The 18,083-nt window shown below is 40.3% G+C and overlaps 1 protein-coding gene and 1 non-coding gene across 7 annotated transcripts in view; both read right to left on the bottom strand.

Annotated features, from left to right (window-relative positions):
* The window catches only part of Rhot1 (ras homolog family member T1), a 74,146-nt gene that overhangs the window by 28,891 nt on the left and 27,172 nt on the right, over positions 1-18,083 (bottom strand). For all 6 annotated transcript variants that reach the window (XM_028866954.2, XM_028866955.2, XM_028866956.2 and 3 more), the window contains exons 7-11: positions 13,295-13,403; positions 12,809-12,910; positions 5,673-5,771; positions 5,108-5,216; positions 4,290-4,410 (exon numbers count right to left, since the gene is read on the bottom strand). In XM_028866954.2, the coding sequence (XP_028722787.1) occupies positions 4,290-4,410; positions 5,108-5,216; positions 5,673-5,771; positions 12,809-12,910; positions 13,295-13,403 (540 nt within the window). The remainder of the gene's footprint in view (positions 1-4,289; positions 4,411-5,107; positions 5,217-5,672; positions 5,772-12,808; positions 12,911-13,294; positions 13,404-18,083) is intronic.
* LOC114691619 lies at positions 1,198-1,304 on the bottom strand. Its single transcript, XR_003734231.1, has one exon. It is a non-coding gene; the product is annotated as a U6 spliceosomal RNA (small nuclear RNA).

Below are 18,083 nucleotides of genomic sequence, written 5' to 3'. Positions count from 1 at the left end.
GGGTGGGGCCACTCCTGGGCTAGTGGTCCTGAGTTCGGTAAGAAAGCAGGCTGAGCAAGCCATGGGGAACAAGCCAGTAAACAGCACTCCTCCATGGCCTCTGCATCAGCTCCTGCCTCCAGGATCCTGCCATTCTTGAGTTCATGTCCTGACTTCCATTGAAGATGAACTGTTGCTTTGGACATGGGGTCTCATCACAACAAATAGAAACCCTGACAAAGAAAACTGGCATGGAACATTTGTGTTTACTTATAAAATACAGTATTATGAATTCATATCTGAAGCTAAGTGTAATGGCGAACACCTTTAAGACCAGCACTGAGGAAGACAACAGGTAGATCGATTGAATTCAAGGCTAGCCTGGTCTACATAGTGTGTTCTAGGCCAGTAAGGGCTACATAGTGAGGGAAAAAAATTAAAAAAATCTTACCTGTATAGGACATATAATGATAAAACCATAGTAATTTTAACACTTCTATATTCTCACACACTATCTTGTGTACAGTGTTAGCCCCTTTAGACATCTTTTCTCCAGTGATTTTGAAATGTATAATTATTACAAACTATAGTCAACTACCATACTATATAGACACCAGAATTTCTTTCTCACAGCACTACATGTTGATGCTCATTAGTAACTTCTGTCCATTCATTTTCTTCTCCTCTCACTTCATGATCAAATAATTAAGCAACTACAAATGAGTAAGGACATACATCTGTCTTCCACGTCTGCCTATTTCACTGAACTTAGTCCCCCGAGGAGTTCTATTCACCGTGCCACAGATAACAAGATGCCATCCATCCTTTTTGGGTTAGAGAGACAGGTCAACAATTAAGAACAATAACTGGGTGGCGGTGGTGCACGTCTTCAATCCCAGCACTTGGGAAGCAGAGGCATGAGATCTCCGTGAGTTCGAGGCCAGCCTGGTCTACAGAGTGAGTTCGAGGGAAGGCTGCAAAGCCACACAGAGAAACCCTGTCTCGGGGAAAAAAAAACCCAGTTTAGAACAATAGCTGTTCTTATATATGACCTAGGTTCCATTCCCAGCACCTACATGGCTGAACACAACCGTCTGAAACTCCAGTTTCAAGGGATTCAACACTTACCTCTGCCCTCCATGGGCACCAGGCACAATTGTGATATACTTATTATATACATGCAAACATTCATACACATAAAAAAAAAATCTTTTTTTTTTTAATATGGAATGCTTCACGAATTTGCATGTCATCCTTGTGCAGGGGCCATACTAATCTTCTCTGTATAGTTCCAATTTTAGTATATGTGCTGCCAAAGTGAGCACGAAAACAAATCTTTTAAAAAATATTTAATTGGGCTGGAGCGATGGCTCAGAGGTTAAGAGCACTCACTGGCTGTTCTTCCAGAGGTCCTGAGTTCAATTTCCAGCAACCACATGGTGGCTCCCAACCATCTGCAATGAGATCTGGTGCCCTCTTCTGGCCTGTAGGCGGCGGCGGCATATGCCTTTAAACTTAGCACTCAGAAGAGGCAGGTGGATCTCAGTGAGTTCAAGGCCAGCTTGGTCTACAGAGTGAATTTCAGGACAGCCAGTGCTACACAGAGAAACCCTGTCCTGAAAAACCAATAAATAAGTAAATAAATAATTTTTTCATCCTTTTTTATGTCCAAATAAACATTCCATTAAGGAATTATATTCATATAGCACTTTAACTATTTATTATTACTGTGTGTGTATGGTGAGTGTGGGTGGTGGAGGTCAGAAGGCAATTTTGTGAAATCAGTTCTATCCTTTCAACTCTATGTGGTTTCTGAGGTTTGAACTCACTAAGCAGGCTTTCATGAGAAGCACCTGTATTTGCTGAGCTACCCAGCCATACTTTTAAAGAACTGTTTATTCGGGGCTGGAGGGATAACTCAGAGGTTAAGAGCACTGCTTGCCCTTCCAAAGGTCCTGAATTCAATTTCCAGCAACCACATGGTGGCTCACAACCATCTGTAATAAAATCTGGTGCCCTCTTCTGGCCTGCAGGGATACGTGCAGACAGAACACTGTATACATAATAAATAAATAAAAAAAAAAAAGGACTGTTTATTCACCCACAAGTTACTGTGTTGTGGCTCTTATGATCAGTGTTGCAGTAAACAAGGAAATGATTCCATTTCCATTATATAGTACATCAGTGGTGGGAATGCTGGGTCATATAAAACTTTACTCTTAGGTGACTGAGGAACCTCCTTGTTATTTCCACAATGATGTACTCATTTGTGCTGCCATTAACACTGCATCAGAGTTCCCCTCTTCCGCACTATTAGTTATTTTTTTGGCTTTGTTATACTTACAGCTCCTTAATTCTAAGGAATCATGTTCAAGTGGGAAGTAAACCACAAAGGGCCTTCACAGGACAAGGTGTGTGTCTGTATGTGGGTATGTGCACATGAATGCAGGAACCTGTAGAGGCCAGAAGAGAATGTTAGGATTCCATGGAGTAGGAGTTACAGGCAGTTATGAGTCACCTAATGTAAATGCTGGGAACTAAACTCAGGTTCTCTGAAGAAGCAGCACCAGTTCTTAATCCCTGAGCCAGCAAGCCCTGTGACACTCTTCCCTCCACCTCACCCAACCCTAGCCCTGGGGTTATAGGTGTTTATGTTACCACACCCAACAATTTTTTTATTTGAATGGATAGTTTGCCTTCATGTCTATCTATGCACCATGTGTATGGCTGGTGCCCATAGAGGTTAAAAGAGGCATCAGATCCCCTGGAACTGGAATTAGAGCAGATGGTTGTGAGCCACCATGTGGGTGCTGGGACTCAAACCAGGACCCTCTGGAAGAGCAGCCAGTGCTCTTACCTGAAAAGCCATCACTCCAGCCCCCAACTATTACCCTTTTTTTGTTTTTGTTTTTGTTTTTTTGAGACAGGATTTCTCTGTGTAACAGCCCTGGTTGTCCTGGAACTCACTCTGTAGACCAGGCTGGCCTCGAACTCAGAGATCCTCCTGAGTCTGCCTCCCAAGTGCTGGTATTAAAGGTGTGTGCCACTACCACCTGGCTAGAGGTGCAATTCTTAAACAGAGAAATGTCACCTTGAAGGTAATATATGACTAAAAGGTAAGAAAGAGAGGCCAGAAGATGTCAAGACCCAATTATGACAGACCATAATTCCCAAAAAGAGAGAAGAGGCACCCAAGACCAGGCAGTCTCTTCTGGGAGGGCATCAATGAACCCACATTTAAATACATAAGATTCAAACAGCATTATCAAAGGAAAATAACTTCACATACATCAGTTGTTTAGGAAAAAATACTTAATGTGAACTAAAAACAAGCTATAGAAGTGAAGAAGAAATAATAAAGGAGGGGGAAAAGGTTAAATTTTTCTCATCTTTTGACTCTAAAACTATGATTACCCAGTATCTTTTTTCCCTCTGTTCTCAATAAAAGTTTTTTTTTTCAAAGGTTTGTAAGGCTGAGTATGGTAGCACAACTCTATAATCCCAACACTTGAAAAGCAAAGGCAGGCAGATCTCTATGAGTTAAAGGCCAGCCTGATCTACACAGTGAGAACCCATCTTAAAACAACAACAACAATTCAAATAAGTGAATAAAGTGAATAAATAGATAAAGAAAAGTAGACAGGTGGTGGTGGTGGTGGTGGTGGTGGTGGTGGTGGTGGTGGTGGTGGTGGTGGTGGTGCACACCTTTAACTCCAGCATTTGGGAGGCAGAGGCAGATGGATCTCCGTGAGTTCAAGGCCAGTCTGCTCTACAAAGCAAGATGGTCTACAAAACAGCCAGAGCTGTTACACAGAGAAACCCTGTCTCAAAACACCAAAAAGGAAAGTGCTTATTATGTCATGCTATATCAAGTACTGGCTCTCAACCGTGGATGACTTTGCTTATGCGAGGACATTCTGCTGGTCACAACTGGAAGAAAAGTGTTACTGTCACTTACGGTTCTGCTCACCATCCTAGAGTGGGGAGGAAAGGGCAATACCCACAATCAAGAATTTTCTGGCAGACGTGGTGGCACACGCCTTTAATCTCAGCACTTGGGAGACAGAGGCAGAGTCAGGCGGATCTCTGAGTTCTAGGCTAACCTGGTCTACAGAGTGAGTTCCAGGACAGCCAGAGCTACATAATAGAGAGACTCAAAACACTCTCTGGTCCAAAATGTTCAGAGTACTAAAGTTGAGAAACTGCCTATAATTCTAATTAATCACAAGGCACTTAAAAACTATTCATAAATTAAACAAAACTTAAAGATACTTGGCAAGTGAAATAAATTAGAAAGCTGAGGTACATACAGGGGGAATAAATACTCAGGTGTCAGATCCAGATCATCATCATAACCAAATCGTCGAAGTACAGTCCAAGTAGTCTCATGCCTCCCCCTCTGGATAAAAAGTGTATGTAAAAAGAGAAAACCTGAAATAAAGTAAATCAGTAAATACAGTTGGTGTGAAGAGTTAACTGTGGCAGGGAGGAAAGCATACAACGTGAGCTGGATTTGTGAGAACTTGTGTACTAGTTTCACAATGAGGAACAAGAGGTCCCGTGTGTCTGAAAGCTCATTTCAGACTCATTCCCCATAAACACGCAGCTCTGCAAGAGCAAGCGGTGGACAAAAGGGACAGTTACATCTCAAGGAGCACAATGACAGCCAGAGCTACATGATGAAAACAAATGAGACTGGTGTACCAGTCCTCTCGCTTACTTCTATAATGGAAAAGTCTGGGTTTTACTTCACCATTTATTAAACCTAACTCAGCAATATACTCAACAAGGAACACTATAATTGGTAAATCTGACTCATATACCAAGTCCCTAGAAGTAATTTTTGCCTAAGATGGCTTAAGAGTACTAAGATGTTTGTTACATGTATATCTTTCCCTCATATGACTGTCTATATATCTGATCTAACCAATTTCCCTACCTCTAATTTACACTGATAGTAGATAATCACCTCCCACCAATACTAACATTTCTTTAATGTATAAATAATGCTATTTGAAATATTAAATTCAGAAGGTTGGGGAATGGGCTAGAAATATGATTAATGAGGAAGGCCCTAGGCTAACACCCAGCACTGGGGAGAAAGTGATGAAGAAGAACCCATCCCTACCTCTCAGAGTCAACCCACTGTCAGCCACACCGTCACTTAAGTGTTTTCTAACCACATTCTTGACATCTTCCAGAGCTTGAGGAGCTAAAGGAGTGTTGAAACAAATTCTCTAGCAAAAACATAAAATAAAATACATTTAAAAACAAACCAGAATACAAATCCGCAAATAATATAAAAAACAGTGTTAATCTACAAAATCAAAGTGCTACAACCAAAAGAAACAAGTAAATGTTGTCTCTATTTCCTATCATTTAAGTGAAGTATGTTATAAAAGAAAGAAAATTATGTTTGTCAAGAAAGAAACCTGCAGCACTTCTACTCTGTTTCAGAAACAAAGTCTTTGTGTGGTCACATAATATAAAATTCAGAAATCACAGTGATTTAGAGTTTGTCATTCTTCATACACCCACTGAATACCACAACCTCAAACTATCAAAAAGTCTCAGTTCCTAGGCATAATAGGCTTTTCATATTTTAAGATTTAATAGTTGGATGTAATAGTTTTACAGATAAGAGAACAGGTTGCTTAGTGGCATACTGTTAATCTGAAGCTCAAGACAGTTACCTGAAAGAAGTTGAGTTCAGCATCATTCAGAGTGCCATCATTATCTTGATCAGATATTTTAAATATACGAGTGAGGGCTTTTATACAAGCTGGTTTCATCTATACAACAGCAAGAAAAGAAACAAAATAATTTAAAATACAATTTTCACAAATAATACTGAGAAAGCTTCTGATAATTTTTATTTAACATCAAAAACTGACAACACAATGAAATGAACTAAAGCCAAGTCATTCACATTTTTTTAAGTACAGAGGACTGAACCTATGGCTTTGAACTCAGAGATCCACCTGCCTCTGCCTCCCAAGAGCTAGGATTAAAGGTGTGTACCATTAAACCTGGAGGAAGACTACTGAAGTTTATTTAAACTTGGAGGTAGATTCATTCATATACCCTCTCTCAGCAAGAGTATGTCATATTCAATACACACTGCAATAATCTCCTTAAGGGCATTTTCGGTACAGCTTTATCATATAGTTCCTAGAAGTAGAGTCTTACGAACCCATTTGAATCAGAGAACAAGATGCAGGATAAAAAAGCATATTCATTAGTTTAGAATGTCATTCCTACGATTACCCAGAGCAAAATGGTGATGGTAACAGTTGTGATTGTAATATGAAACTGCATTGCAGAATCTGGGGCTGGCAAAATGGCTTAGCCTGCCTATTAGCTCAATGACCTGAGTTAGATCATCAGGACTAACATGGCGGAAAGAAGAGAACCAACTCCCAAATGTTATCCTCTGACCTCTATACTTACCTACACACATACACATGCAGACACACACACTTGTGTACGTATACACAAATGGGGGGGGGAGCCAAAAAAAGTTTTTAAAATTTTTTATTTTTTTAAATTTTTAATTGTGTGTATTTGCCTGTGTATAAGTATGTGCACTTGAGTGTGGGTGCTCTTAGAGGCCAGAGGTGTCGGATCCCCCTGGAGCTACAGTTACAGGCAGTTGTGAAACACTACATGTGAGTGCTGGGCACTGAACTCAGGTCCTCTGCAAGAGTAGCACACTCTTAACCTCTTAGCTATCTCTTCAGCCCCCACAAAAGAAAAATTCTTTTTTTGTTGTTTTGTTTTGTTGAGACAAGATCTCTCTACATAGCCCTGGTTGTCCTGGTACTCACTCTGTAGACCAGGCTGGCCTTGAACTCACAGAGATCCACCTACCTCTGCCTCCTGAGTACTGTGAATAAAGTCACTGGGCATGGTACTATTATTACATTTTTTTAAGGCAAGCTCTCAAAAAACAACAACAACAACAAAAATCTAGTAAAGCTTAGACTTAAAGCTTATACACATATAAAACAATATATAGTCTAAAAGTTGAAAATTTTGTATGGTATTTTATTTATTAGATATACCTGAGAACTGAATAGCAGATGGCTTTAGTCAGTGACTGAGGGAAGGGCAGGGATCAGCAGATTAGCAGAACTAATAATAGGCCTAAGAACAGAGCAACAGTTAAAGAATTCAGAATAAACTAAGGTGGTAGTGGCACACATCTTCAACCCCAGTAATCTATGATGAGTTCCAGGACAACCAGGGTTACACAGAGAAACCCTGTCTAGGAAACACCAGGTTAAAGATAACTTTAAAAAACTTAAGGAATCATAAATTAAGAATAAAAATGAGAAACCATGGTCAGATTAAGGGATAACTCAAGACTAATTATTTTTCTGTCAAGACAACAGGAAATATTTTAAACTTTTAAAGCCAAATATGCAAAATCACAGATAACATGTGGTTTTTATTTACATAGAATGAATTCACTTTTTACTGACAACACTTAAAATGTTAATGTAGTAATAAGTGAGTACAATTTTGTAATTTAGTCACTAAAGAAAATAAAATTCACTGGGTAGTGGCGGCACACACCTTTAATCCCAGCACTCGGGAGGCAGAGCCAGGTGGATCTCTGTGATTCTAGGCCAGTCTGGTCTACAGAGTGAGTTCCAGGAAACCAGGGCTACACAGAGAAACCCTGTCTCAGAAGAAAAAAGGAAATAGAATTTACAGGGAGGTGGTGGTGTATTCCTGAGGTAGATGGAACTCTGAGTTTGAGGCTAGCCTGATCTACAGATCGAGTTCTAGGACAGCCAGGATTACTGAAAGAAATCCTGTCTCAAACAAACAAAGAAACAAACAAACAGATCCTGAAGGAACTTGGGGTTCAAAGTTAGTGTTTTCTACTAGAAGATCAGTTGTAAATGCTTATCCATCACTGCTGATCTGCAATGAGATTTCACGTTGCCTCTTAAGATTTTTGTTGTAGCGATCTCTATTGTCAAATACTGATACACACACACACACACACACACACACACACACACACACACACACACACACACCATGCTTTTGGTTTCTTTTTTCTTTGAGACAGGGTCTATGTAGTCACTATGTAGACTAGGCTGGCCTCAAACTCAAGAGCTCCTCCTTTCTCTGCCTCCCTAGTGCTGGGAATAAAAGTGTGTGCCAGCTCATCTAGCTGCATAATATTTTTTTAAAATTATCTTTATTTCTTTGGGAGGGGGAGCATGGCTGTGACACAGCACATGCATGGAGGTCAGAGGTCAAGCCTCAAAAGTTGGTTCTCTCCTTCCAGCATGCAGGTCCCAGGAATTGACCTCAGGCTGACAGGCTTAGTGGCAAGGGCCTTTATGTAATGAAACATCTCACCAGCCCTACAAACATAAATTCAATTGGGAAAATCCATGACTTGGAAAGCATCTATAGAGCTGTATTAGACTCTTTCCTTGGCATCTCCCCCCGCCACCCCCCATATGACTACACTGCAGATTCATCAGTTACAGTTAGAGATCTGGGAGAAAATCAACTATAAAGTTAGATGGACTATGAAATATGGAAATTTCCTTGGACTTGCATCAAAGCCTGAAAAACAATGCTGCAACTGAAGCCTGGGTTTATGAACTGTAAGTGCTTTGCTCCTGAAAATCTCCTTCCATTTGTCTTGTCCTGGAATGGGACGTGGCACTTGGGAAGTGTCACGGCACACAGCAGTAAGTGGTACCCTAGGCAGCAGTGGGGCTGACAGTACTAAACTGCAGCACTGCTCAAACCACTCACAGCCGCCACACATACAAACAAACAATGGCTGCTGTGTCAATGTAATACAGTTTGACATATCATAAAATACACTTTCTTCAATAATTCAAAATACACAAAATGGCCAGGTGGTGGTGGTACACATTTTCAGTCCCAGCACTCAGGAGGCAGAAGCCAGCCTGGGCTACAGATAGAGTTCCAGGACAGGTTCCAAAGCTACACAGAGAAACTCTGTCTCAGAAAAAAATAAATAAATAAACATAAAATGTATTTATAGCTCATACGTTGTACAAAAGCCAAGTTTGGCTAGGGGTTCTCAATTTGTCAACTACTCAACAATATTATAAACTGCAAATTTTTATGTATCTTTAGATTTATTTCTGTGTGTTTATCTGTCTACATGCCACATATATGTGAGTACCTGAAAAAGACAAGGATGCGGACACTAGAATCCAAACTCAGGACTTCTGGAAGACAAAGAAATGCCCTTAACCATTGAGCTCTCCAAAATTTTATTTCACTTTTAATCCTAGTATTGGGAAAGCAGAGGCAGGCAGATACTACAGAGTGAGTTCCAGGACAGAGAAAGCTCCACAGTGAGATCAAAAAATAAATTAATTAATTAATTAAAAAAATAAATAAATAAACCCCTCAGGGTTGGAGAGTTGGCTCAGCAGTTAAGAGCACTTTTGCTTTTACAGAGGACCCTGGTTTGATTCCCAGCACCCACACTGGCTCACAATGATCCAGTTACAAGAGATCTGACATCCTCTTCTAACCTTCTCAGGCACCATGCATACACATGGTACACATACATACATGCAGGCAAAATACTCATACACATAAAATAGTAAGTAAATCTAAAATTGTTTTTAAAAAATACCTCAATAAAAATTAATGTAGGGCTGGAGAGATGGCTCAGAGGTTAAGAGCACTGGCTGCTCTTCCAGAGGTCCTGAGTTCTAGTCACAGCAACCACATGATGGCTCACAAACATCTATAATGAGATCTGGTGCCCTCTTCTGGCATCCAAGCATACATGCAGACAGAACACAGAATATATAAATAAATCTTAAAAAATAAAATGAAGCCAGGCAGTGGTGATGCATGCCTTTAATCCCAGCACTTGGGAGGCAGAGGCAGGCGGATCTCACTGAGTTCGAGGCCAGTCTGGTCTACAGAGTGAGTTCTAGGACAGGCTCCCACAGAGAAACCCTGTCTCAAAAAAACAAAATAAAATAAAGTAAAGTAAAATTAATCTAACTTAAAAATGGGCATAGGTCCTTGAATAGATATTTTGCCAAAGTAGATACATAAATGAGCATATAAAAACACTGTTTAAGGGGCTGGAAAGATGGCTCAGCGGTTAAGAGCACTGACTGCTCTTCCAGTTCAATTCCCAGCACCCACACAATGGTTCACAGCTGTTGTAACTCCACTTAACTCTAGGTCCAGGGGACATGACACCTTCACCTAGACATACATGAAGTGAAGGCAAAGCACCAATGCACAGAAAATAAAAACAAATAAAAGAGTTTTTTAAAAATTGTTTAAAATCATTAGCCATCAAGGTAATATAAATTAAAATCACAATGAAATAAAGTGATATTTCTTTTTTAAATTTATTATTATTTTTTAATTTTATGTGCATTGGTGTTTTGCCTGCATGTATGTCTGTGTGTGATGTATATGGCTGTCAGATCTTGGAAGTTAGACCATTGTGAGCTACTATGTGGGTGCTAAGAATTGAACCTGGGTCCTCTGGAAGAGCAGTCAGTGCACTTAAATGATGATCCATCTTCCAGCCTCTAAAGTGATATTTTCTAGGATGACTATAATAAACCAAAAGACCAAAAGCATAAATGACTGCTGCAAAAATGTAAATAAGTTGGAAATTTCATCTGGGCATGGCAGTGAATATCAGTAATCTTAACACTTGGGAAAGAAAGGTAGGAGGATCAGAAGCTCTAGGTCATCATCAGCTATATATCATATAAACATACCACACAGGATACATGAGAATGAGGGGGGGGGGACAGAGCAAGAGACAGAGATGGAGTGCTGGCACACACCTTTAATCCCAGCACTCCGGAGGCAGGTGGATCTCTGTGAGTACAAGGCCAGCCACATCTACAGAGTGAGTTCCAGGAAGGCCAGGGCTACACAGAGAAACCCTGTCTTGGAAAACAAAAGAAAGCAAAACAAACAAACAAAAATTGGACAGGTGGGAAAGGACAATATTTCCTGCCACTGTGGGAATACCTGGTCATTCCTCCCTTAGTTAAACATACAATGGTCCTGTTACTCAGCAACACCAATGCTACACAAAGATGGAAAAAAACTGAAAACAGGTGTCTCAAGAAAAAAAAACCTTGTATGTGAACAAGTTAACAACAGCCCATTCACAATAGTCAAAAGAAAGAAACTACTTCAGGAGACATCAAAAGATAAAGAAATGAAGAGTTGCTCCCTCCATAAGATGACATTTTATTTAACTAGAAGAAATTAAATACTGATACACACTACAGCATGAGTGAACTTTGAACACAGTGCTGGTGAAAGAAGAGAGAAATAAAAGCTACTCATTGGTGCCTCTGCTGTCAGGGACCATCCAGGAGGGACAAAGAGGGCTGACAGTGATTGCTGATGGCCACAGGGTTTCTCTGGGGAAGTATACAAGGCAGTGGAGTTGGTCAGAGGTAGGTCCCTTTCTGAATATACTAAAACTCACTTAATTGCATGCATGAAAGAGGTGAGTTTTGTGTCATGTTATCTTTAAAAAAATCAGTTTTTAATCTACTGCAAAATTTTATTAGATTCTGGGTATTTCTCAATGGAATTACTGTATTTCCTACCTATGAAAGTATAACTACTCGGAAAAAAAAATCCCCAAAAAAAATTGAATTAAAAAAAAAAAAAAGAAAGTATATCCAGGCTACATCACATGTACCCAGGACAAAAAATTATAAGAGGTCTGAGAATGTAGCTCAGGGGTAGCACATTCACTTACTATGCACAGAGCCCTGAGATCAATTACTGAAACCAAACAAACAAAATCACTACCCAAGTTTTTGCTTAGATTCACAGATTGTCAGGGCTGATGAGATAGATGGATTAATGGGTAAAGAACACTTGCTACCAAGCCTGACATCTGACCCAAACAGTGGAAAGAAAAAACTGATTTCCACAAGCTGTCCTCTGACCTCTATGCACACCATGGCATAGATCCACCTCATAAAATAAATAAATAGAAAATGAAGGGAGCCAGGCGGTGGTGGCGCATGCCTTTAATCCCAGCACTCGGGAGGCAGAGGCAGGTGGATCTCTGTGAGTTCGAGGCCAGCCTGGTCTACAGAGCGAGATCCAGGAAAGGCGCAAAGCTACACAGAGAAACCCTGTCTTGAAAAACCAAAAAAGAAAAAAAAATGAAAATAAAGGGGAAAGTTCACAGATTTATAGTTGCAAAGTAAGGAAAGAATTGAGTCTTGGCTGTTCTGTGAGTGTCCAGTGCTGAGTGTCAGCGGCACTATCTAAGAAGACAAACTGGAGACTCTAGGAAAACACAACATCAGTGGCAGGGTCGCTGAACCAGAACACTCAAGTCAACAATTTCATAAGCAACACAATTTAATTTCTTTCTTTCTTTTCTTTTTTTTTTTTTTTTGAGACAGGTTTTCTCTGTGTAGTTTTGCTGCCTGTCCTGGATCTCGCTCTGTAGAGCAGGCTGGCCTTGAACTCATAGAGATCCGCCTGGCTCTGCCTCCTGAGTATGGGGACTAAAGGCATGTGCCACCACCGCCCGGCCCACAATTCAATTTCAGTAGCTTCATCTTTATAAAAAGCTAAACAGATGACTGTGGCTTATAAGAAGTTTTGGTTTTGCTCAATTACTAAGCAAGCCTCAATGAAACATTTCACTATTAGGATAAGAATTTATATTGTATCAAGCTGTAATAGAAAAATAAAAATAAATAAATAAAAAATAAATAACAAAAGCTAAACATCGCTATAGCCCATGACCACATTGCATCACTCAGGCCCACAGTACACAGCCTGGGGTTACCTCTTTCTCCTCTGGGCAGTACAGAGGCCCTGTAGGATGAAGAACAGCTTTCTGTGCATAATAAAACAGCTCTGATATATTCTTCAGGTTTTTTGCTGAACACTAAAAAAAATAAAATAAAAAATAAAAGTTTTCAATTTCATATTCTGAAATCAGTTATGATAGCTAAAAATAATTTTAAAAGTGTCAATATAGGATATTCCTCCTTTGGAATCCCTTCCACTCCCAGGGGTTTTGCTCATTTTCTCTTACTACATCTACATCCACTTGGCTTAGCAGAAAAAAAGAAAGCCAGTAAGGTAAGAGTGTGATTCCTTGAAGAAACTGAAAAATAAATTTTCCTTTGTAGACAGTACCAACTTATAAAGAAACATAGAGCTTATGAAGAAAACTTTTACATTCTCTGTTTTATTTGGTTTATATGACTTCACAAAGAACAGAAAATTTATTCCATCCCACATAATCCCCACTTCCCATGAGACATACCTCCACACAGGTTTCTATTTCTGTATATTGGTTCATAATAGGAAGGATGGTCTCCATACTACTATATTCCACCAAGTCAGATTTGTTCCCAACTAATATCAAAGGCAGCCTGAAATAGGGCATTAATGCAATAAAGAAAACAAAAGATGTTAGATTTCTATTTTCACCTACATCATTACCCATTCTAACTAAAAAGCTTTAATCTTCCAAACGTAACTTGTCCACTACACTCTGTTCAGGGCCCCCAAAGAGTAGGTTCATTCAGTCAGTCAATGTCCGTTTATAGAGCACCTGTTTCAAGTTACACACTCTTCTAAGTATTAAGGGCATTAAGAAAAAAGTTCCTCCGGGTCTGGAGAGATGGTTCAATGGTTAAGAGCACTGGCTGCTCCTCCAAAGGTTCAGTTCCCAGAACCCCCATGATGTCTCACAACTGATTGTAACTACAGTTGCAGGGGATCTGACACCCTCGCACAGACACACATGCTGGCAAAACACCAGTGCACATAAAATAAAATAAAAAAGAAAGAAAAAGGTCCCTCTCATTTGAATAGTGAAAAGCAGAAAACGAGCAGTCAGTAATTTCTAACTCAGTGTTGTGAATGAACTAAATGGGGAGACACAGGACAGAATAATGGGAGGGAGATGATCATAAAATTTCTCTTCAGGGAATGGTGTTTGAGCCAAGGATTGAGGGACAAGATGGAATCTGCCACATGGAGGGCAGAGAGAGTTGGCTGGGAAGAAAAGAAAGCATGAACATCCTGGTAGGGTCAGAGAAGAGGAAAAACATGCCAGAATGGAGATTGATAAGGAAAAGGTAAGAAATGGGTTACACTGAGGATGAAAGGCCAGACACATTAAGACTTACACACTGTGATAAGGAATGTAGGTTGTATCACTAGTATATATGAGAAGCCAAATGAAGAGCTATAAGCAGGGGCAATATCTGATCTAATCAATGAATTTACTTTTTTATCATTACTATTTGAATGTATCCGATACCACTGAACTCAACACTTAAGTTTTTGTTTTGTTTTAGTTTTTTTATGTGTATGAGTGCTTTGCCTGCATATGTATGTATGCTATGTGCATGTGTGGCACCCAAAGAAGTCGGAAGAAGACATTGGATTCCCCTAGAACTAGAGTTACAGACAGTTGTAAGCCAACATGTGGGTGCTCAAAATCAAACCTGGATCTTCTACAAGAGCAGCCAGTGTTCCTAACTGCTGAGCCATTGTGTGGGTTCTGGGAATGTGATCTACTTTTCAGAGATATATAGTAAAATGTACAACTTGGTATGATGTCTGTCTGCTTCAAAATGGTCCCAATGGGACAGATAAACAAGACTGGTCCTGAATTAACAGTTGAAGCTAGGTGACACTATTGACACTCACTCACTCTCTCTCTCTCTCTCTCTCTCTCTCTCTCTCTCTCTCTCTCTCTCTCTCTCTCTCTCTGTTTTGTTTTTCAAGACAGGGTTTCTCTGTGTAGCCTTGGCTGTCCTGGACTTTGCTCTAGACAAGTCTAACCTTGAACTCACAGAGATCTGCCTGCCTCTGCCTCTCAAGTGCTGGGACTAAAGGCATGTGCCATCATGCCCAGCTATTCTCTCTTTCTTTATGTGTGAACTTTTTCATTAAGAAACAGCCTTGGCAAAACTCAAGTCCAAGTGGATCAAAGACCTCAACATAAATCCACTCACACTAAACTTGATAGAAGAGAAAGTAGGAAGTACTCTTGAACGCATTGGCATAGGAGATCACTTCCTAAATATAACACCAGCAGCACAGACACTGAGCACAACAATTAATAAATGGGACCTCTTGAAACTGAGACACTTTTGTAGAGCAAAAGACACGGACAATAAGATAAAACGACAGCTTACAAAATGGGAAAAGACCTTCACCAACCCCACATCTGACAGAGGACTGATCTCCAAAGTATATAAAGAACTCAAGAAACTAGACATCAAAATACTGAACAATCCAATTTTAAATGGGCTAAAGAACTAAACAGAGAATTCTCAAAAGAAGATATCAAATGGCTGAAAGACATTTAAAAGATGCTCAACATCCTTAATCATCAGAGAAATGCAAATCAAAAGGACTCTGAGATACCACCTTACATCTGTCAGAATGGCTATGATCAAAAACACTGAAGACAGCTTATGTTGGAGAGAATGCGGAGCAAAGGGAACACTCCTCCACTGTTGGTGGGAATGCAAACTTGTACAACCACTGTGGAAATCAGTATGGTGGTTCCTCAGAAAATTGGAAATCGATCTACCTCAAGACCCAGCCATACCACTCTCGGGCATTTACCCAAGGAATGCTCAATCATACCACAAAGATATATGCTCAACTATGTTCAGAGTTGCACTATTCATAATAGCCAGAACCTGGAAACAACCTAGATGCCCGTCAACTGAAGAATGGATTAGGAAAATGTGGTACATATACACAATGGAGTACTACTCAGCAGAGAAAAACAATGAAAGCATGAAATTTGCAGGCGAATGGATGGGAAGGGAGGGAGGGAGGGAGGGAGGGAGGGAGGGAGGGAGGGAGGAAGGAAGGAAGGAAGGAAGGAAGGAAGGAAGGAAGGAAGGAAGGAAGGAAGGAAGGAAGGAAGAGCCTTGGGCAGGGTGGTGGTGGTGCACACTTTTAGTCCCAGTATGCAGGAGGCAGAGCCAGGTGGATCTCTGTGAGTTCAAGGCCAGCCTGGTCTACAGAGTGAGATCCAGGACAGGCACCAAAACTAAACAAGAAAACCCCCGACTCAAAAAAAAAAAAAAAAAAAAGAAAGTAAGTAAGTAAGAAAAAAGAAAAGAAAAGAAATAGCTTTGGAGCCAGGCAGTGGTGGTCCATACCTTTAATCCTAGCAATGGGGAGGCAGAAGCAGGGAGGGGGATCTCTGTGAGTTCAAGACCAGCCTGGTCTACAGAGTGAATTTCAGGATAGCTAGGGCTACATGGAGAACCCCTGTCTCAAACAAACAAACAAACAAACAAACAACAAAAAAAAAAGGAAGAAGAAAAAAACCTTGGCTGTTAACTCTCACAAACATGGTGTATGGTCCTAAGAGCCACCAGACTTTCTGCAAGAAATGTGGCAGGCACCAGCCCCACAAAGTGACACAATATAAGAAGAGAAAAAAAAGAGGGCTTCAGAGACACCTTAGCAGTTAAAAGCATGGGCTGTTCTTCCAGAGGTCCTGAGTTCAATTCCCAGCAACCACATGGGATCTGATGCCCTCTTCTGGCATAAATACATACATACATACACATATATGAGTGCAGACAGGGCATTCATATACATAAAATAAAGAAAGGGAGGGAATCTATGTCCAGGTCAGGTGGAGTTACAACAGGGAGCTAAGCAGCGATGGTGGCAGACTATGCTTATTTTCCACAAAAAGGCTGAAATTACAAAGACTGTATTGAGTGTGCTGAGCCTGACTGCAATTTAAGAGGATGCTGGCTTTCAGAGGTGTGAGCATTATGACCTGGGAGGTAGCAAGAAAAGAAAAAGCCAAGTGATCCAGTTCTAAGATGATTTTAGGGTTTTTGCTTTTGTTTGTTTTTCAAGACAGGGTTTCTCTGTGTAGCCCTGGCTGTCCTGGAACTCACTCTGTAGACCAGGCTGGCCTCAAACTCAGAGATCCACCTGCCGCTGCCTCCTGAGTGCTGGGATTAAAGGCACCACCACTACCCAGTTAAGATAATTTTGTTATGGAGACAATAAAAAGGTAAAAGAATTAAAAAGGCTTTTAAAATTTTTTCTTTACTACATTTGTGTTTTGTGTGTGTGTGTGTGTGTGTGTGTGTGTGTGTGTGTGTGTGTTCAAGTATGTCATGTCCCAGGGGAGGTTGTTCTTGGAAAGGACCAAGTTCATTTCCTAGCACCCAGATGGCAGCTCACAACCATCCATAGAACTCCAGTTCTAGGGCATCTGACACCCTTTTCTGACCTCTGGAGGTACCAGGCACACACATGGTAAACAGACATGTGAGTAAAACATTTCCAGGCAGAAAGCATACAGAGAACTTAAAGATCTTGTTTTGGGTAAGTGAAATCTGAGAGGCCTATGGGCAATCAAAATGGGTTATCAAAGACATCAGAGTAGTGGAGACTGTTACTTTTGAGTTTGAAACGGCAGCCTGGAGGCAAAACAAATCATTTTACTAGACTCCAGACTCCCAATAGAAACACCTGCAGCACTCAGTTAAACAGCCCTTACCTTCAGTGTGATTTTTATTGCTTATGATGCCCAAGTATAGACTGCTAACAAAATTGGGAAGAACTAAGAAACTCAGTAGTTTATAACAAAAGGTGTGCATCAGAATAATTTTTAGAATGTTAAAAAAAAAAATGCATGTTTTAACCCAGTTCCAAGTTTGTCAGTTCTAAAATCCCAGGCTAAAATGGAAGTCTCTGTAGTTTTTTAAAAGTCTCTCAGATGACAGTGACACTGATTTAAACTAAGAGACATTGATCTAAAAAGAATCCAAAGGAAGAACAGGCATGCACCAAAAACAAACTGCAGACATGAGGCTTAGGAAAAGTTACTGGAAAATAGAAGGTTCATACAGGTATGGCAGTGCACACATAGAATGCCAGCAACTGGGAGGCTGAGGCAGGAGGATTTTGAGTTTAAGATCAGTCTACACTACTTAGTGAGAACCCGTCACAAAACAAATAATAAAGTCAAAAAGTACTGCAATTTGGGAAAAATCAATACTCAGGAAAGTAAGTGTCCTCATGTGCTTCAAGAAAGAAAACACGAA

This window comes from Peromyscus leucopus, chromosome 8b, assembly GCF_004664715.2.
Source record: "Peromyscus leucopus breed LL Stock chromosome 8b, UCI_PerLeu_2.1, whole genome shotgun sequence".
NCBI classification, from domain to species: domain Eukaryota; kingdom Metazoa; phylum Chordata; class Mammalia; order Rodentia; family Cricetidae; genus Peromyscus; species Peromyscus leucopus.
Note: the sequence above shows the minus strand (reverse complement) of the source record. Positions and strands in the feature narration are given on the sequence as shown.